The sequence below is a fragment of the Elephas maximus genome, chromosome 19 (genome assembly GCF_024166365.1).
Source record: "Elephas maximus indicus isolate mEleMax1 chromosome 19, mEleMax1 primary haplotype, whole genome shotgun sequence".
Lineage (NCBI taxonomy): Eukaryota > Metazoa > Chordata > Mammalia > Proboscidea > Elephantidae > Elephas > Elephas maximus.
The window spans coordinates 66,550,439-66,571,780 of NC_064837.1; the positions used below are offsets into that span (position 1 = coordinate 66,550,439).

The following is a 21,342-nucleotide window of genomic DNA, read 5'->3' on the forward strand; positions in this document are numbered from 1 at the left end:
GGGGAAAAATCGGCAAATGTTTCCCAATTCGCCATTGTTGTTGTTAGGTGCCGTTGCGTTGGTTCCGACTCATAGCGACCCTACACACAACAGAACGAAACACTGTCTGGTCCTGTGCCATCCTTAACAGTCATTATGCTTGAGCTCACTGTCACAGCCACTGTATCAATCCACCTCGTTGAGGGTCTTCCTCTTTTCTGCTGACCCTGTACTCTGCCAAGCATTATGTCCTTCTCCAGGGACTGATCCCTCCTGACAACATGTCCAAAGTACGTAAGACGGAGTCTCGTCATCCTTACCTATAAGGAGCATTCTGTCCGCACTTCTTCCAAGACAGATTTGTTCATTCTTTTGGCAGTCCATGGTATAGTCAATATTTTTCGCCAATACCACAATTCAAAGGCGTCAACTGCTCTTCGGTCTTCCTCATTCATTGTCCAGCTTTCACATGCATATGATGTGATTGAAAATACCATGGCTTGGGTCAGGCACACCTTAGTCTTGAGGGTGACATCTTTGGTTTTCAACCCTTTGAAGAGGTCCTTTGCAGCAGATTTGCCCAATGCAATGCATCTTTTGATTTCTTGACTGCTGCTTCCATGGCTGTTGATTGTGGATCCAAGTCAAATGAAATCCTTGACAACTTCAATCTTTTCTCCGTTTATCATGATGTTGCTCATTGGTCCAGTTGTGATGGTTTTTGTTTTATGTTGATCTTTATTAGTAAGTGCTTCAAGTCCTCTTCACTTTCAGCAAGCAAGGTTGTGTCATCGGCATAACGCAGGTTGTTAACGAGTCTTCCTCCAATCCTGATGCCCTGTTCTTCTTCATATAGTCCAGCTTCTCATATTATTTGTTCAGCACACAGATTAAACAGGTATTGTGAAAGGATACAACCCTGATGCACACCTTTCCTGACTTTAAACCAATCAGTATCCCCTTGTTCTGTCCGAACAACTGCCTCTTGATCTATGTAAAGGTTCCTCATGAGCACGATTAAGTGTTCTGGAATTCCCATTCTTCGCAATGTTACCCATAGTTTGTTATGATCCACACAGTCGAATGCCTTTGCATAGTCAATAAAACACAGGTAAACATCCTTCTGGTATTCTCTGCTTTCAGCCAGAATCCATCTGACAGCAGGAACGACATCCCTGGTTCCACATCCTCTTCTGAAACTGGCCTGAATTTCTGGCAGTTCCCTGTCGATATACTGCTGCAGCCGTTTTTGAATGATCTTCAGCAAAACTTTGCCTGTGTAGTTTTTTATGATATTGTTCGGTAATTTCCACATTCAGTTGGATCACCTTTCTTGGGAATAGGCATAAATATGGATCTCTTCCAGTCAGTTGGCCAGGAAGCTGTCTTCCACATTTCTTGGCATAGACGAGTGAGCACCTCCTGTGCTGCATCTGTTTCTTGAAACATCTCGATATTCCATCAATTCCTGGAGGCTTATTTTTCGCCAATGCCTTCAGAGCAGCTTGGACTTCTTCCTTCAGTACCATCGGTTCCTGATCATATGCCACCTCTTGAAATGGTTGAATATCGACTAATTCTTCTTGGTATAATGACTCTGTGTATTTCTTCCATCTTCTTTTGATGCTTCCTGCGTCGTTTAGTATTTTCCCCATGGAATCCTTCACTATTGCAACTCAAGGCTTGAATTTTTTCTTCAGTTCTTTCAGTTTGAGAAATGCCAAGCGCGTTCTTCCCTTTTGGTTTTCCATCTCCAGCTCACTGCTCGTCATTACAATACTTCACTTTGTCTTCTCGAGAGGCCCCTTGAAATCTTCTGTTCAGTTCTTTTACTTCATCAATTCTTCCTTTTGCTTTAGCTGCTTGACGCTCAAGAGCCAAGTGTCAGAGTCTCCTCTGACATCCATCTTGGTCTTTTCTTTCTTTCCAGTGAACTCTTGCTTTCTGCATGGATGATGTCATTCCACAACTCGTCTGGTCTTTGGTCACCAGTGTTCAATGCGTCAAATCTATTCTTCAGATGGTCTCTAAATTCAGATGGGATACATTCAAGGTCATATTTTGGCTCTCGTGGACTTGCTCTGATTTTCTTCAGTTTCAGCTTGAACTTCCATATGAGCAATAGATGGTCTGTTCCACAGTCGGCCCCTAGCCTTTGTTCTGACTGATGATATTGAGCTTTTCCATCGTCTCTTTCCACAGATGTAGTCAATTTGATTTCTGTGTGTTCTACCTGGCAAGGTCCATGTGTATAGTTGCCGTTTATGTTGGTGAAAGAAGGTATTTGCAATGAAGAAGTTGTTGGTCTTGCAAAATTCTATCATTCCATCTCCAGCATTGTTTCTATCACCAAGGCCATAGCTTCCAACTACTGATCTTTCTTCTTTGTTTCCAACTTTCGCATTCCAATTGCCAGTAATTATCAATGCATCTTGATTGTACATTCGATCAATTTCAGACTGCAGCAGCTGATAAAAATCTTCTATTTCTTCACCTTTGGCCCTAGTGTTTGGTGCGTAAATTTGAATAATAGTCGTATTAACTGGTCTTCCTTGTAGGTGTATGGATATTATCCTATTACTGACAGCGTTGTACTTCAGGATAGATCTTGAAACATTCTTTTTGACAATGAGTGCAACACCATTCCTCTTCGAGCTGTCATTCCCAGGATAGCAGACTATATAATTTTCTGATTCAAAATGGCCAATACCCGTCCATTTCAGCTCACTAATGTCTAGGATATTGATGTTTATGCGTTCCATTTCATTTTTGACAATTTCCAATTTTCGTACATTCCAGGTTCTGATTATTAATGGATGTTTGCAGCTGTTTCTTCTCATTTTGAGTCATGCCACATCAGCGAATGAAGGTCCAGAAAGCTTTACTCCATCCACGTCATTAAGGTCGACTCTACTTTGAGGAGGCAGCTCTTCCCTAGTCATCTTTTGAGTGCCTTCCAACCTGGGGTCTCACCTTCCAGCATTATATCAGACAGTGTTCTGCTGCTATTCATAACGTTTTTACGTGTATGTCAATTCGCCATTAACCAGCACATTTTCCTCTGCTAGTTTGGTTCCTTCATTTGTAAATTCCGGCTTCTCTGTAGATTGCGACTGTGTGCATTACTCACACTGAGTATTCTTGGGTAGAGCCCTGGTGACGCAGTGGCGAAACACTTGGCTGCTAACAGAAGTCAGCAGTTTAAACTCACCAGCTACGTCACGGGAGGAAGATGTGGCAGTTTGCTTCCACAAAGATTACATACAGCCTAGGAAACCCTATGGGGTAGTTCTACTCTGTTCTACAGGGCCACCATGAGTTGGAATTGACTTGACAGCAATGGGTTTGGTTTGGCTTTTGGTTTATTCCTGTTACCAAGAGACATAAAAACCAAGAATCATACATACAGTACAAAGTCTTACCTACCACAAAGGAGACTGACAATACATCATTTCTTTGCTTGACTTGTTTGTCACGACCGCGGACCTGGAAAGGATCCTAAGAGGGCGAAGTGTTAACAATACCCATTATTTTGCCAGGCCAGCAGGTTGTGAATGTTGACTGTTTTATGACATGTTAAGGCAAGTCTGAACTAAAAACAGGAATCTCTAAATAGAAGCCTCAAAGGTCTTTTCAATTTCAGGTGAGGTCCGGGAGGGAAGGAGGTAACACCATCATCAAGTAGAGATGCACTGAGCTCAAAGGGCAGCAGAGGGGAATCACAATTATTTTGTGAAGATGAAGAAATGATAGAAATGTATCATAGTTGTATTTGTTGTGTTGCTATTGTCAGGTGCTGTCAATTCCAACTCAGTGACAGTGTGTGACAGAACAGAACTGCCCCATCGGGTTTTCTAGGGTGTAATCTTCATGGGAGCAGATGGCCAGATCCAAGTACTCGTTAACAAAAATTCATCAAGCGCCAACTACAGGCCAGACACTATTCTGGGCGCTGGAGGCCTAGCAGTGAACAAAGAAAGTCCCTACCCTCTTAGAACTTATACTCTAACGGGGGCATGGAAGAGAAATTACGGGTATGGCTGTCCTTCTACCCTAGAGTCACAAACACACACGTACACGTGCACATTCAAAATGTAGACATCAAGGATTTTATGATTAAAGAACAAAGATGGGAACCAGAAGGTAAGAATTTTTCAAAAGACTATCACTGAGTGGTAAAGAGCTGGGGAAAAGGTTGCCCTTTCCCTCAGTCACATGAAAAACGAACACTGAATGCCTGGAGCAGTAGGAAAACTAAAAAACAACCCGTCGTCGTCCAGTCGATTCTGACTCATAGCACCCATATAGGACAGAATAGAACTGCTCCCATAGAATTTCCAAGGAGTACCTGGTAGATTCAAACTGCTGACCTTTTGGTTAGCAGTGGTAGCACTTCACCACTATGCCACCAGGATATAGCTTAGTAGTGAAAGCAGGGGCCTGGGAGTCGGGAACAACTGGGTTTGAGTCCAGCTACTCCTCCCAGCAGCTGTGTGACCCTGGGCAAGTTACTGCACACCTGAGTTCCTGATTCAGTCTGTCAGGCTGTGGTGAGGTAATCCATCTGAAGCATGAGAACAGTACCTGGCACATATCAGCCACTCTAACGTCAGCTATTTCTATTGGTATGTCTCTTCCCTACTTCCTAAAACCAAAATAAAAGCAAAGGAAAAAAATACTTGATAGCCTCAGGAAAATGTGCTGTTAAAAACATTTGGTCTTATACAACTGGTCTCTATTCACCTGAACGGCAGAGGAAGGAAGAGACCCAAGAGTCAGAGAAGGATGTGGACTGCAGGGTTAACTGCCTCCATGAACTACTGCTACCTCCTATGCCATGAAACAAGAAGAAATGGACAGCGCCCGGCTATCACTATTGAACATTTTGATCAAGGACTCAACAGATGGACCCTGACCAAACGGAAAAAAATTGGGGAACAGAACTTTAAATTGATATGGAAAAAAGACTTACTGGATCCAATGAGTCTCAGGAAACCTCCAAATCTACTGCCCAGAAATAATCTTTAAACCTTGAACCAAAACTATCCTATGAAGCCATTGTTAAACTAAACAGTTTAGCTCAAATAATAAAGAAAGTCTGCCCTGAACAACATGCTCTACGAAGAATGATCCGTGTGAGTTCACTCTGACAACAGTTAACCTACAGCACAGATGAGAACCTGAAGGGGCAGAGTTTAAAAGTGATGTAACAAAACAGGGAGAGACAGTGAGAAAGGTGACATGATGAAGTATGTAATCAATGTCACTGAGCTGTACATGTAGAATCGATCTATGCTGGGTTGTGTATATTGGCACAAAAAACAAATACAAGGAAACAAAACACTTTTGGTCTTGTGAGAATGGCCGCACAACCTGAAGAATATAATCCATGTCGCTGAATCGTACATGCAGAAACTGCTGAGAAGACGTATGTTTTGTCAAGCATTTTTCACCACTATTAAAAATTCTTTGGTCTTACTAGGTGTAATGGATTGAACTGTATCCCCCAAAATATGTGTCAACTCAAGTTAGGCCATGTGTGGTTGTCCTCCATTTTGTGATTTTCCTGTGCATTATAAATCATAATCTCTGCCTGGGGTTAAAAGGATTAGGGTGGGACTATAACACCACCCTTACTCAGGTCACCTCCCTGATCCAATGTAAAGGGAGTTTCCCTGGGGTGTGGCCTGCACCACCTTTTATCTCTCAAGAGATAAAAGGAAAGGGAAGCAAGCAGAGAGTTGGGGACCTCATACCACCAAGAAAGCAGCACACCTGGCACAGAGTGCATCCTCTGGACCTGGGGTTCCTGTGACCGAGAAGCTCCTTGACCAAGGGAAGATTGAGGACAAGGACCTTCCTCCAGAACCGACAGGGAGAGAAAGCCTTCCCCTGGAGCTGAGGCCCTGAATTTGGACTTTTAGCCTACTCTACCATGAGGAAACACATTTCTCTTTGTTAAAGCAGCACTAGATGACTAAGACACTAGGGTCGATCCTGTGATTAATAAACAGGAAACTGATCTAAAAAGATTACACTTTCATGAGGCATTAAAGGCATAGCTATCCCAATTCACCACATGTTAGTGGTCTACAGAAGGCAGACTGCGGAGCAGCCACCCTCCTGCTGGTGGCTCAGAGCCTCCTCTGTGACCACTATCATCTATGCTGTGCTGCCTACCTCACCCAAGGGGGTCAGAATCTCTTAGTTCCTCCCCTGACTCGCAGTAGTCTCTAAATACATGTCACAGAACAAAGGGCCCAGGACCACAGAGGCTCATAGGCTGGCACAAGACCCACCCACAGCTGATCATGCACTGACCAAGTTAATTCTTTTCCTGGAGAAGAGCCTGCCACCAAAGCTCAAAGTCCAGGTTAAGGTGGGGAGCAATGAAGCCGTGTTGACAGGATTCCTTAAAGATCAGCACTTCTTCACAAGACACACATTCTTTTGTTTTCTCAGAGGTGAGCCAAACCAAACCCACTGCCTAGAGTGGATTCCAACTCATAGTGACCTATAGTACAGAGTAGAACTGCTCCATAGGGTTTCCAAGGAGTGGCTAATGGATTCAAACTGCCAACCTTTTGGTTAGCAGCCAAACTCTTAATCACTGTGACACCAGGAACTTTTATTAGCCACTACTGCCTTCTGGACTTAGGCCTCCCGTGTGGCTGCCAAGGCTGAGATTCACTCTTCTCTACTCCTCGATAAACTCCTAGAGGGCTCTTAGTCTAAGGTGGCCCCACCAAGGCCCTAAGCCCACATGCAGCTCTTTCCTGTGTTCCTACATTCACAACACCTGTGTCAGCACAAGACTAGGAATTGCCTGACGGGGAACAGCTGAATACATTTTGACACATCCATACAGGCTACTATAAAGCAGCAAAAGGTTAAGATGAGAACTCAGCTTTGCTCTTGTGATATTCCCGTCAAAAATGTCTAACCTGAATCTCATCATGATGAAATATCTGACAAACCCAACGTGAGGGACACTAGACAAAACACCGTTGTCAAAGTTAAGGAGGCTGAGGAAGACTGAAGAGACCTGAAACTAAAGGCAACCTGTGATTCTGAACTGGGTCCTTCTGCTACGAGAACATTACTGGGGCAACCAGCAAAACTTGAGTGGGGCCTCAGGGCCAGATGCAGTCGTGAACCGTTAAAGTCCTCACTCTGACTGCTCTGTTAGGGTTATGTGAGGGAAGCTCTTTGCTTGGAGGAACTGCACACTTATTTCGGGGCGGGGGGGGCCACCAGGTTTGCAACTTACTCTGAATAACCTCTCTTTAAGTTTGTGATTGTTTCAAAATAAGTATTTCTTTTTTAAAAAATGAGGTAGGTCTTTATGTACTGATATAGTATTTTTATTCTTTAAAAGTTCACCAGTGTGAACTGTAAACTCCTTTTGTCGCTATGACTCGATTAACTCAACAGCAACGGGTTTGGTTTTTTTTTTTTTTAAATGTAAAACTGAAGGAAAATATGTAATCACTTGCTTAAATATGCATGAAGTCTCTGGAAGAATCCCTGAGACTGGTACCACTGGCTGCCTTGGGTAGGGAAGTTGGGTACCTGGGAACAGAGATCAGAGGGAGGCTTCCTTACATGCCCTCTGGAAATGTGAACATGTGGATGTTTATTGTATAAACAAAATTTAAAAAATTAAAAAGATCTGTGCTTTGGGTTTTTTCTTAATATTTTATTATGATTCTGGAGAAAATTTACATAGCAAATTAGGTTCTCATTTAACGATTTCTATACATTATTCAAGGACTCCTGGTGGCGCAGTGGTTAAGAGCTACGTCTGCTAACCAAAAGGCTGGCAGTTCAAATCCACCAGGCGCTCCCTGGAAACCCTATAGAGCAGTTCTACTCTGTCCTATAGGGTCACTATGAGTTGGAATTAACTCGATGGCAACAGGTTTTTTTTTTTTTGTTTAAACATATATTACTCAGTTACTTCGGTTACACTTTTCACAATGTGTCAGCTTTCTCATTTTCACTCTGACTGCTCTGTTTCCATTAATCTAGCTTCCCTGTCCTCCCTTGGAAACCCTGGTGGCGTAATGGTTAAGAGCTATGGCTGCTAACCAAAAAGTCAGCAGTTCAAATCCACCAGGCGCTCCTTGGAAACTCTGTGGGGCAGTTCTACTCTGTCCTATACAGTTGCTATGAGTTGGAATCAACTTGACGGCAGTGGGTTTTGGTTTTGTTTTTTTGTTGTGTCCCCCCCACCCCCATACCTTTTTGTCTTTGGTCTAGGGTAAATGTTGACCATCTGGTCTCATTCAGATAATTGTTTAGAGGAGCAAAGTACTCACAGGTGATATTATTTATTGTATGAGTCACTCTGTCTTTGGCTGACAGATGACCACTGGAATGGTTTGAGTTCCAAGTTTAAAGTGTATCTCAGGGCAATAATTTTGGTGGTTCCTCTAGCTTCTACCAGTCTAGTAACTGTGCTTTGGTTTTGAGGATCCCTTGAACTATGGCGCCTACACTTGTACACACATATAAAAATATGGAGGAATAAATAGCTATTTAAACTGGTTCTCTCAGAAGAATGGGAGCTGAGGAGAAGTTTTCATTTTCTGACACACAATTCTATTATGCCTGAATTTTTAGTGATGAATGTAATTTTTAGAATCAGAAAAAAGTATTAAAAATAAAATACTTATTATTTGCCCATAGTGCAGTGGAGAAGGATTTTGTTAAGTTACTCACTCTGTGACCCTGTGGTCCTCAGTCTCTCCCAGACTCAGTTTTCTCTATCTCCTTGATGGGGCCTAAGAACAGCTGCCAGGGAGGATTTACTTGAAGGGTTAAAAATGATACGCATTATAGCTGAAGGGGGACTGAATTTCCGTTTGGGGTGATGACAACTTTTGGAAATAGTGACGACAGTGTAGCACACCTCGGTCAATGTAACTAATGCCACTGAATTGCACACTTTAAAATGACTACAATGGCAAGCTTTCTGCTATTTTATTCCACCACAATAAAATTTTTAACAATTGATCAGGACTTGAAGGTCTGGATTTTTCCAAAGACAGAGGGTCTAAACACCCCATGCCCTGTGAAGTGATGAGAAATAGAGAATCCTACATGGAGGCTAATACTCAAATAGGCAAGCCCTCCTGCTCTAAGAGAGGAGATTCAGTGATACCTGGGATGGAGACAGGCTAGAAATAAGCCACTGTGTAAAACAAAACATGGGACAAAAACTGTCTGACCTGGTAGCAGTTATGCAGTGCATTTAACACCAACAACCAAAAGCTTTTCAGCAGAGTCTGCTAAGCACATACTTGCTGAGCTGACAGAAGCTGACCTAGGTTCTCTGCGTATGAAAGGAAGATACTTGTTCTGGAGTTTAAAACAGAGGACATGGTCAAGTACAGGGTTAAGTAAAGGGTTAGCCATACAGTATGACAAACGGGGGGGGGGGGGCAGGGGACAAATGTTTCCAGAAATCCATAACTATACTTTGGAAAGCAACTAGTTTCATGTGCAAACGAATTTATACTTAAAAAGGAAAAAAAAAAAAAATTGCTATTCATATAAAGATAATGAATTACTAAAGTTTTGGGAAGAAAAGGGTAAATAAAGTAGTACTAACTTACCTACGAGTCGGAATCAACTCACTGGCAACAGGTTTGGTTTGGTTTGACTCTTACCTGGGTATTGTCTGTATAATGAAAATATCCTGGCCACGCACAGATTCTTTTATTTCAACTCTTGTCTCTGAAAAATAAAAATGTTCTCAAGTTTCAGGAAAAGCACCTTATGATGCAATAACGTAGGTAGTAATCTGGAGTAAAAAATCTTTTTAAACCAACACCTCACTTGGTACACCAAAATAAACAATTAAAAAAAACCTGTTGCTGTCGAGTCGATTCCAACTCTACCAACCCTGGAGGACAGAGCAGGACTGACCCATAGGTTTCCAAGGCTGTAAATCCTTATGAAAGCAGGAGGCTGTCACATCTTTCTCCCACGGAGTGGCTGGTGGGTTTCAACCGCTGACCATTCCGTTAGCAGCCAAGCGCTTAACGACCGTACCACCATAGATTTCAGAATTACATTACACATATAAGAAATAGCAAAGCTAGGAGGAAAATTAGCCAAAAATAGAAGGTAAAAGTCACCAACAAGTCTACATAAAATCTTAAAGTTGAATAAAGAAAGCCCATCACCAAAATAAAAACACAAACAAGACACCCAGGGAAAAGTCTACAGCAAATAAAGAGGGAAAGGCTGATAACCTTAGTATTCTCTCAGCAAGTGCTGAGGACCTGCTCTGTGCCAGGCCCTGTGCTAGGCTTCCAAAGGGGAGGCCCTGGGCTACGGGGATGAAGAATGGCTGAGCGGAGACAGTATCACACCAGAGATGCCAGCTAACTCTCCAGATCCTACCTGCCAAGGACAGAGCAGCCATGAGGAAGGAGAAAGAGTAACAGGGCTGAGATGGAGGGCCTCGCTGCCGGCTTGACTGTGCAGGGTGGAGGGGAGGAAGGGAACATGTGAAGCTGTGGGGCCCAGTGTGCCGGGCAGAGGAGCAGGCAGTGCACTGGAAGTCGCTGAAAAGCAGAGTGAGCAAGGGCAAAGAGGGACAGAGGGGTCAGGGAGCCAACAGGGGCCAGAGACACAAGAGTCTGGACTTTATTGCTAGAGTGACAGGGAAGCCACTGGAGGAACTGAGGATGGGAAGACATGATCTACTTGTTTTAAAAGACCAGAATGCCCTGAGAAGAAAATGAGGCGGGGCAAGACAGGCTCCAGGAGACCACGCTGCTTGTTTCCTAGGGAGTCCAGGAGAGCAGTAATGGCAGCTGGACTAGGGTGGCAGCAGTGGAGGTCGTGAGAAGTGCTGAGATTTCAGCTGTACTCTAAGGTCAGAGAGCACAGACACACTGAAGGAGGGGACGGAAGACGAGGCCAGTGAGGAAGCAGGACCTGGATCTGGAAGGCCCAAGTGACTGCTGAGGAGTTGGGGCTCTATTGCATATGGTTTTAAGCTGCAGTAAGCCAGAATTATTTGCATTTTAGCAAGATCCTAGTTGAGGTGTACAGTGGGCTAGAGAGGGCAGAAATGGAGGTAGAGGACCTTTTGGGAAACTACGCCAACAGCCAAAGCGAGATGTTACGAGGGCTGTAGCAGCGATGCCAGGCTGGGGCCGCAGCTGGGGACGAAGCAGTCTTCACTAAACTGCCTTTTCCTGCAGGACAGCTTCATTTTATGAGACCCCCCCCCCGCCCCCGATATCGCCACTATGAATTTTTTAAGTTTGTGAATTGCTAAATAGAATGCCTCACCTATATGTGTTCATCTTCAGGTTTTTAAATATCTATACCTCACTCCTGACTCGCCCTGGCAGCTGATAATGTCTCTAACGTCACCAAGTAAGTCTCCATTAAACCTGCTTTCCCCTGCTCAGCCCCTTTGCTTTTTTAAATCCCCAAATGTCATTACATCTCAGTAATTTAGCTCCTCAAAACTACTTATACCAAAGAAAGAGAAGGGGAAGCAGAGCATCACGGACTCAGGCTTTCAACTTTGCAAAAATAATTCCAAATTATTTTATACCAATTTGCCTTTGTAAAAAATGTGGGCTTACTAAACCTGCTGCCGTCATGTCAATTCTGACTCATAGCGACCCTACAGGGCAGAGTAGAACTGCCCCATAGAGTTTCCAAGGAGTGCCTGGTGGATTCGAACTGCTGACCTTTTGGTTAGCAGCTGTAGCAGGTAACCACTACACCACCAGGGTTTCTGTGGGCTTACTAGAGAAATGCAAATCAAAACTACAGTGAGATACCATCTCACCCCAACATTATTGGCACAAATCCAAAAAACAGAAAATAAATGCTGGAGACGCTACGGGGAGATTGAACTCTTACACACTGCTGGTGGGAATGTAAAATGGTACGACCACTTTGGAAAATGATATGGTGCCTCCTTAAAAAGCAAGAAATACGAATACCATTCGATCCAGCAATCCCACTCCTAGGAATATATCCTAGAGCAATAAGAGCCACCACACAAATAGGCATATGCACACCCATGTTCACTGCAGCGCTATTCACAAAAGCAAAAAAATAGAAACAATCAAAATGCCCACCAACAGATGGATAAAAAAGTTACAGTACATACACATAACGAAATACTAAGCAACGATAAACAATGATGAATCTGCGAAACAACTCACAACATGGATGAATCTGGAGGGCATTATGCTGAGTGAAGTCAGTCACAAAAAGACAAATATTGTATGAGACCACTATTATAAGAACTCAAGAAAAGGTTTACACACAGAAAAAAACATTCTTTGATGGTTACAAGAAGAAGGAGGGGAAATCACTAACTAGACAGTAGACAAGTGTCAACTTTGGTGAAGGGAAATACAACACACAATACAGGGGAAATCAGCACAACTTGACTAAAGCAAAGGTATACAAGTTTCCTAGATACATCCAAATACTCTGAGGGACCAAGTTAACGGGGCTGTGGGCCAGGGACCACAGTGTCAGGGGACATCTAGGTCAACTGAAGTAACATAGTTCACAAAGAAAATGGTCTACACCCCACCTTGGTGAGTAGCGTCTGGGGTCTTAAAAGCTTGCAAGCGGTCATCTAAGATACATCTACCAGTCCCATCCTGGCTAGAGCAAAGCTAAATGAAGAAAACCAAAAATACAAGGAAAATATTAGCCCAAAGGACTGAAGGGCCATATAAACCACAGCCTCTACCAGCCTGAGCCCAGAAGAACTAGATGGTGCCCAGCTACCACCACCGATCACCCTGACAGGGATCACAACAGAGTCCCAGACAGAACAGGAGAAAAATGTAGAACAGAATTCAAATCCACAAAGAAAAACACCAGGCTTATCGATTTGACAGAGAACCCCCAAGACTACTGCCCCTGGACACCTACTAACTTAGAACTGAAACCACTCCCAAAGCCCACTTTTCAGACAAAGATTAGACAGGCCTATAAAACAAACAATAACACACGTGAGGAACATACTTCTTAGTTCAATCAAATATACAAGACCAAATGGGCAACTCCTGTCCAAAAGCAAGACAAGAAGGCGGGAAGGGACAGGCAATAGATCAACAGACACAGGGAACCTGGGGTGGAAATGGGGAGAGTGGACTCTTAGATAAGACCACAAGCATGAGCAACTAAAGAAAAAATAAACTGGACTTCATCGAAGTTAAAAACTTTTGTAGCAAAGTCATTATCAAGAAAGTGCAAAGATGACCTACAGAATGGGGTCGTTATGAGCAGGAATGGACTAGGTGGCACCCAACAAAATATACCTGTGGACACAATCCCACTGGGAATCAGGTTTTTGTTATGTTAATGAGGCCTTATCACTGTAGGGTGTGGCTTAAGGAAATCACTTGGAGATATAAAGTACAGGTCAGGCACAGAAGAAAGCAAACACGACGTGAAGACCTACACTATTTGAAGGTTTTGGAGGCAGACCAGTCTACAAGCCCAGGAATTCCAGCTGCTTGGAGAAGCTGAGACAAGGATCTTACCCAAAAGCTGAAGACCTGATTTCAGACTTCTAGCCTCCTAAACCATGAGAAAATAAATTTCTGTTCATTTAAAGCCACCCACTTGTGGTACTTCTGTTGTTGTCATTAGGAGCTGTCGAGTCAGTTCCGACTCACAGCGACCCTATGCACAACAGAACAAAATGCTGCCTGGTCCTGAGCCATTCTTACAATCATTGTTATGCTTCAGCTCATTGCTGCAGCCACTGTGTCAATCCACCTTGTTGTGGGTCTTCCTCTTTTCCGCTGACCTTGTACTCTACCAAGCATGATGTCCTTCTCCAGGGACTTATCCCTCCTGACAACATGTCCAAAGTATGTAAGATGCAGTCTCGCCATCCTTGCTTCTAAGCAGCATTCTGGTTGTACTTCTTCTAAGACAGACTTGTTTATTCTTTTGGCAGTCCACAGTACATTCAATGTTCTTTGCCAACACCACAATTCAAAGGCGTCAATTCTTCTCCAGTCTTCCTTATTCTTTGTCCAGCTTTCACATGCATATGACGCGATTGAAAATACCATGGCTTGGGTCAGGTGCACCTTAGTCTTTAAGGTGACATCTTTGCTCTTCAACACTTTAAAGAGGTCCTTTGCAGCAGATTTACCCAATGCAATGTGTCTTTTGATTTCTTGACTGCTGCTTCCATGGCTGTTGATTGTGGATCCAAGTAAAATGAAATCCTTGACAACTTCGATCTTTTCTCCGTTTATCATGATGTTGCTCATTGGTCCAGTTGTGAGGATTTTTGTTTTATGTTGAGGTGCAATCCATACTGAAGGCTGTGGTCTTTGATCTTCATTAGTAAGTGCTTCAAGTCCTCTTCACTTTCAGCAAGCAAGGTTGTGTCATCTGCATAATGCAGGTTGTCAATGAATCCTCCTCCAATCCTGATGCCCCGTTCTTCTTCATACAGTCCAGCTTCTCGTATTATTTGCTCAGCATACAGACTGAATAGGTATGGTGAAAGGATACAACCCTGATGCACACCTTTCCTGACTTTAAACCAATCAGTATCCCCTTGTTCTGTCCGAACAACTGCCTCTTGATCTATGTAAAGGTTCCTCATGAGCACAATTAAGTGTTCTGGAATTTCCATTCTTCACAGTGTTATCCACAGTTTGTTATGATCCACACAGTCGAATGCCTTTGCATAGTCAATAAAATACAGGTGAACATCCTTCTGGTATTCTCTGCTTTCAGCCAGGACCCATCTGACAGCAGCAATGACATCCCTGGTTCCACATCCTCTTCTGAAACCTGCCTGAATTTCTGGCAGTTCCCTGTCGATACACCGCTGCAGCCGTTTTTGTATGATCTTCAGCAAAATTTTTTGTGTGTGTGATATTAATGATATTGTTCTATAATTTGTTATAGTAGCACAAAGAAACTTAGACATCATGTATCTGCTAAGGGCTTAATACCCAGAATATACAAAGAATTCCTATAAAAAGACAACACAATTAAAAAAATGGGCAAATGACTTGAATAGACCTACAAAGAAGATACACAAATGGCCAATAAACACATGAAAAGATCCTCAACATCATTAATCACTAGGAAAATACAAATACCACTTCATACCCACCAAGAGGGCTACTATAAAATATCAAACATCAGTAAATAACAAGTGTTGGCATGGAGGTGGAGAAACTGGAACCCTTGTGCACTGCTGGTGGGAATGTAAAACAGTGCAGCTGTTTTGGAAAACAGCTGGCGGTCCCTCAAAAAGTTAAACACAGAACTACTACATGACCCAGCAATTCCACTCCTAAATATACACCCAAAAGAACTGAAAGTAAGAACTCAAACAAACTCTTGTACACCAGTGTTCACTGCAACTTTATTTATACAATAGCCAAAGGGTGGAAACAACCCAAGTGTCCATCCAGATGAATGGATAAACAAAATGTACTATACCCATACAATGGAATACTACTCCACCATAAAAAGGAACAATGTTCGGATGCATGCTACGAAGACAAGGAGGAACCTTGAATAGGCCAATTCATAGAGAAAAGAAGTAGATTAGAGGTTATCAGAGGCGAGGAGAGGAAAGAAGGGGGAGGCTATTGCTTAATAGGTACAGAGTTTCTGTTTGGGATGATGAAAAAGTTTTGGAAGTAGAGGGTGGTGACAATTGCTCAACATTGTGAATGTGATTAATTAATGCCAATGAACTGTACACTTAAAAATTTTGTTATACATATTTAACAATAAAAAAAAAAGCTGATTAAACATAGCTCAAAAAATAAAGCGTGTTTAAGGTAGAATTTTAACTTACCTCCGTTGGTCTCCTGGTACACAACAGATTTTCCCAATTCAGCACCAAGACGCCTACCGGCAGAAAAAAATAGCAATTAATAATTCTCTTTAAAAAAAAAATCACATGCATACCTTCAACAGAAAGACTAAACTATACCAGACTGGCATTCACTGCCAATAAGCAATTTAGGAAGCTTAAAGTCAGGAGGAACTAAATGTCTGCCCACTGTCACTCCACCACAGCAGCCTCCAGGGCTCAACATTTTGTAATAATTCACTTCGTTACTGCAAAGAGCCCACAACCAAAGGGTAATGTCTGGGTCATTGTTTTCTGAATATAACGCCTATCTGTGAAAATTGCCCCCAAACAAATGCTTGGTCACTAGCAGCAATGATTGCAAACACACAAGCCAGAGGTAAATGTCTCAACTGTCAGAAGCAGATAGACTAAAGGAGACTGCCGTGACATCAACCACACGCAGGATCCTGATTCCAACAAGCCAACTGGAAAACGCCATGTTTCAGACAATCAGAAAAATAAGAACAAGGACTAGATACTAGATGATATTAAGGAATTAATGTTAATTTTTTTGCAATAGGGTAGTTTAAAAAATTCTCAGTTCCCATTATCATCTTTAGGAGTGAAATGGCATGTTAGGGAATAATCGGTTTTAAAATAATCAAGCCCCGCCTCCCTAGAAAAAGAGTGAGGGGTGAACGGATGAAACAAAATTAGCAAAAAGCCACTAAATGTAGGAATTGAGAGGAGGGTCCCTTCCTGTTAATTATAACACACACACACACACACACACACACACACGACTTGTAAATACATATACACATCCTGGGAAAGTATACACCTGTTTTTTATTGATTACAGTGCATCATTCACAAAGTCTTAAGATCCACTGCTTAGGGAATCCTGGAATGTCATAGCCTCGGGGGTCATCTACTCTTCAAACTTTGTTCAGCAGTAAAACATTTTTCAAATTAAATCTTACAGAGAAACTCAATACAAAGAGCAGATAAGGGAACTATTTAAAAATACTTGTTATCTGCAATAATGTAAAACTTTCCTGGAACACAGCAGGGAAGAACCTAACATAAAAAGCAAAGATAAAAATAAAAACACTTTTCAAATCCACCCTCCTCCCCTGTTTTCAGTCTCTCTCCCCAAGGTCAGTGTGGAGTAAATCTGACCTCATGTAAACAAACACAAGCTTGATATTTAAAGTTCTTTTAGTTGGCCTCAGAAAGAAAAGACAAATAATCAGGGGTTTGAAATAGAAACTAGATAGTAGATTGCAGAACTTCTGAAAAAGGTTTTTTTCTTTTAAGTCTTCTAATCTCAAAACTCTAACTGAAGAGAAAATAAGAATATAAGAAAACAGGACTAAAGTTTCCTCCTTCTTTGATGTCATCACCTAGGATTTAAAAATACAATTCATGTAATTAGTTGCCAATTATGGAAAATTCAGAGAAGCATTAAGATACATTAAGTGCTTAAAATATGACAATGCCTTTAAATGTTAAAAGACAAGCTACTGTTTATGTCATATCCTAGCAGATTTATCAAGAGAGGACCCATAAGGCTCTTCCTTTACCATTAGCACTCTGGGATTCTCCAAAAGACTGAAAAGCCAACTAGAAGAAACAGGCCATTAGTAAACAGGTGTTGCTCAGAGGTCCACTATGAGCCTCTGCTCAGCTAGATGCTTGATCTACATTATCTCTTCCATAGTCACAATATCCTCGCTGGATAGACTCAATCCCATTTTACAAATGAAGTCCAGAACAGTCTCTTGCCTAGTGTCACAGAGAGCTAGTAAGTGTCAAGGCTGGGAAGGCATCTCAGAGCTGTCAGACTCCAAAAGCTGCTTGAGACCAACAGGTTCCTTGGGTTTAAACAAAACAAAGAGGCAAAGATTCTACTTCAAATGACTTATTGTTGTGGTTACTTGCCATGGAATCGATTCCAACTCATGAAGACCCCCTGTGTGTCAGAGTAGAACTGTGTTCCACGGGGTTTTCAATGGCTGCCCTTTTGGAAGAAGACTGCCAGGCCTTTCTTCTGCAGGACCATGTTTTGTCCAGTAGTCCCCCACATAACCATTTGTGCCACCCAGGGCCTCCTTCAAATGACTTATCCAGGGCCAAAGTCGACTTACAAAATATGGTTAGGCCTACCATTTCTAACACTAACTCCAACAAATCGGCTTCCTTAGAGGCTGCCCTGTTCTCCTTTGCTTCTGTTGCTGCAATGTGCACCTCAGGGCCTTCCACCTGGATGGCCCTCCTGCCACCCCCATCCATTGCACCCTCCCAACACGTCCTCCCGGTTATAATGACATCCTGCTCCCGTCTCCATAAACGGGACTTGGGAATCGAAAGATAAACAGAGTCAGAAAGGGGTAAAGGGAGCCAAACCCACAGAGCCCCTCTCTCCCAGGCACTCACTCCGGGGGTCTCAGAATGAGTTCCCCAACCCATCCTCACCGCCGCCTGTGGTGTGGGAGTGGGGGAGACGAAGAAAAAGCGAGCAAAGCCAAGAAATCGGGTGGTGAGAGGGGTCCCTAAGTCAGCCTGACGCTTCTCAGCTGCAAAATTTGGGGGGTGGCTCCTGTCATCTCCAAGGGCTTGTCCAGCTCTGAAACATCTTGATTCTGCGACCCCCTCTCCCAGATCCAGGGCCTCGAGGCCAAATGACCCCTGGGCCTAGGAGTGGGGTGCGGGAGCGGAGGACCCGGCCGCCCGCCCCGGCCGCCCCCAGCCCTGCTCACTCGGTGATGCGCTTGGCCAGCTCCGTGCAGGCGGCCGTGGAGTTGGCCGAGAAGACTCGGTAGCCGGTGCGAGCGGCGTTCATGGCAGGGCGGGCGGCGGGGCGGGGTCGCGGGACGCGGAAGGCCGAGGACGCGGAGAGCGGGGGCAGCAGCAGCAGCTTCTTGGGCATCGCCGGCCCGAGGCGCGGTTACAGCCGGCCCGCGCCGGGCTCGACCGGGGGCGGTTCTGACTGACCGGCCGCGAGGCCCGGGGTCCGGTAGGGGAAGGCGCTGAAAGACCCGGCACTGGAGGCGGAGACCTAAGACCCCCAAGCTCCTCGCCCCAAAGGCCACAAAGAGCTCCAGCAGAGCCCACACGCGCTGTGACCAGCCCGTAGCCACCTCTGAACGAGAGGTGAGGCCGTCGCCGCCACCGCCCCCTCCAGGAATCTGAGGGGCGCTGGTTAGAGCGTCCGCAGAGTCGCCATCACAGATGAGGGCAGGGAGGTGGGCAACTCCTTAAAAGCCCGTTCTTCCGAGGGCCGGATCATAGATTCGCTCAGCCCCCTGATTTTGCCGCTTCGGCCGGAGTTCTTTTATCCTCACGTTCTTGGCCGGTGCAGCCTGACTTAGTAGAGGTCCCAAACTTTTCCAACTTTTTTGCCAGGACCCAAAATGTCTGCCGCCGGGGACGACTAGACGATCTAGCTCTGCACCTCTATGATAACACAGCGCTTGCGACCTCCGAGGCGCATGCGTTCAACTATGATTTTATTTGAAAAGTGAAGGGCGGGGTTATTTTCAGCTAGTAGCCTTTAATACCAAAATGACTCCTGAGCGTGATCTAAAAGGCTTTCCCCCAAACACTCTCCAACCTTGTACTTGCTTATAAGACAAGGTTCCCTGAACGTGTCAGAAGCACCGCTGCCAACCTTTGCTCTTGTGGTTCCTCTTCCCTTCCATATGCCCGCATCCTTCAAGACCCCTAGCATTGCATCTGCTTCAGGAAATTTTCACCCACAAATAATCCGCCTCCGCCCGCTGTACTGTTCCGTGTGTAGTTGCTTGTATTTTTATCTACCTTTGTGAACACCTGTCTTCCCAACTAGGATGGACGCCCTCCTAAAGCAAGGCTCATGTATTGCCTGTTGGTGCCTGTTTAGTTGGCTCCAGCACATGGCGATCTTAGGCGGAACAATCGTTGCTGTCATGCACCATCTTTATGATCATTGGTATGTCTGGGCTCATCTTTAAACACAATAAGTTGTGTTGGAAATCACACTTCTCAAACAACCAGTGAAAACCCTATAGTCAGGAGGAAACATTGTCAGATACACAACCGGTCATGAGGATGGCACAGGACCTGGCAGCATTTTATTCTTGCATAGGCTCCCCACAAGTAGGGGTCAGCATTCTATGGCGGCCAACTTGATGGCAGCTAACAACAGCAGCAGTGTTCTGTGTGCCAGAGGCCCGAAATTAATACCAGTTGAATTAGGTCCAAGAAGAGCAGCGAAGCATTTGAGTCACTAGTTATCAGCTGTTCCAGGACAAGGAGATCTGCAAGGATGGCACCTCCCACATAGGCTCTACCATCTTCTGAAAATATCCCCTAGGGACTCTGTTGTGACATTGGGCCAGTGAGGGAACAATGAGATGGCAACTCATCATATTCACATGAAGCCTCACAGCCCGAAGTGAACTGAACTGGGGCCAGCAGCAGCCTGACCTACTAAGACAGGGAACAGAGGGCCCCCAAATCTGCAAAGAAAGTAACAAGAAATGAGCCAGGGTGCAGAAACAAAGCCCTTCCCCAGAACAATGGGGCAGGGTTTCAGAAAATAGCCCACAAACTTCTTTAAAGTTGTCTTTCAGAAGCAGCTGGAGAAAATCAGCCGCAGGGACACGCACAGAACATCCACCTGTGACCGCTGTGTGACCTTCCACCAGGGGCAATGAGGGGCTGCAGTAGCAGCTGAGAGACTGCACAGATGCGACACCCCATAATAAGCCCGCTACGAATCCCAGAGGCCTCTGGGACAGGAGCCATCTTGGAAAGCTGCTGCAAGGGCACGGTAGTTAACATATCCCTGCCTGCGCCTATGAATAAACATGAATCTTTTCCCCCCAAAGAACTTTTAAAAACCCAGGCCCACCTTTTGTTCTGTGAGACTGGGTATGCATAGCTTAGGCCCTCTTCGTCTCTGCTTGCAAGCCTCTTCAATAAAGCTTTGCTCGTGTGGAAAAGTCTACGTGTTTTACCTGCTCACTCTTGACCAGTGAGAGGCAAGAACCTTATTCCGGTAACACTACTTCTATTGTCTCACAGCTCTGTGGGCTGGAAGTTGGATCCAGGGGATAAGCCAGGCCCTGTTCTCTGCAAAGGCACTAGAGGGAGATCCTTTCTTGTCTCTCTTAGCTTATGGTAGTGCCAGGTGTTCCTTGGTTTGCAGATGTATCTTTTGATGGCAGTCATTTCTCTCTGTGAGTCTGTCTCTTTTATAAGGACATCAGTTGTATAAAAAAAAAGAACAAATCCGTTGCCATGAAGTCGATTCCAACTCATAGTGACCCTATGCCAGTCATATAGAACAAAAAACAAAAAAACTCTTGCTTTCCTGTCTGACCCATAGAATCCCCATGTGTTACAGAGAAGAATTGCGCTCCATAGGATTCTCTTGGCTGTAATCTTTATGGAAGCAGATTGCCTGGACTTTCTTCTAGGGTGCCTTTGGGTAGGTTTGAACCACCAACCTTTCGGTTAGTTGATGTTGCT

The 21,342-nt window shown here is 44.2% G+C and overlaps 1 protein-coding gene across 2 annotated transcripts in view; it reads right to left on the reverse strand.

Moving 5' to 3' along the window:
• PRPSAP1 (phosphoribosyl pyrophosphate synthetase associated protein 1) overlaps positions 1 to 20,805 on the reverse strand; it is a 41,526-nt gene extending 20,721 nt beyond the window's left edge. The window contains exons 1-3 of one of the 2 annotated variants that reach the window (XM_049859838.1): positions 20,723 to 20,805; positions 15,827 to 15,879; positions 9,654 to 9,720 (exon numbers count right to left, since the gene is read on the reverse strand). Coding sequence is in view for 1 of the 2 variants with exons in the window: in XM_049859837.1 (XP_049715794.1) it covers positions 9,654 to 9,720; positions 15,827 to 15,879; positions 18,588 to 18,757 (290 nt within the window). In the remaining variant the exon portion in view is untranslated. Of the gene's footprint in view, positions 1 to 9,653; positions 9,721 to 15,826; positions 15,880 to 18,587; positions 19,247 to 20,722 lie in introns of those variants that run through there. The other variant, XM_049859837.1, reaches the window with a different exon arrangement.
• Positions 20,806 to 21,342: the final 537 nt, after the last annotated feature.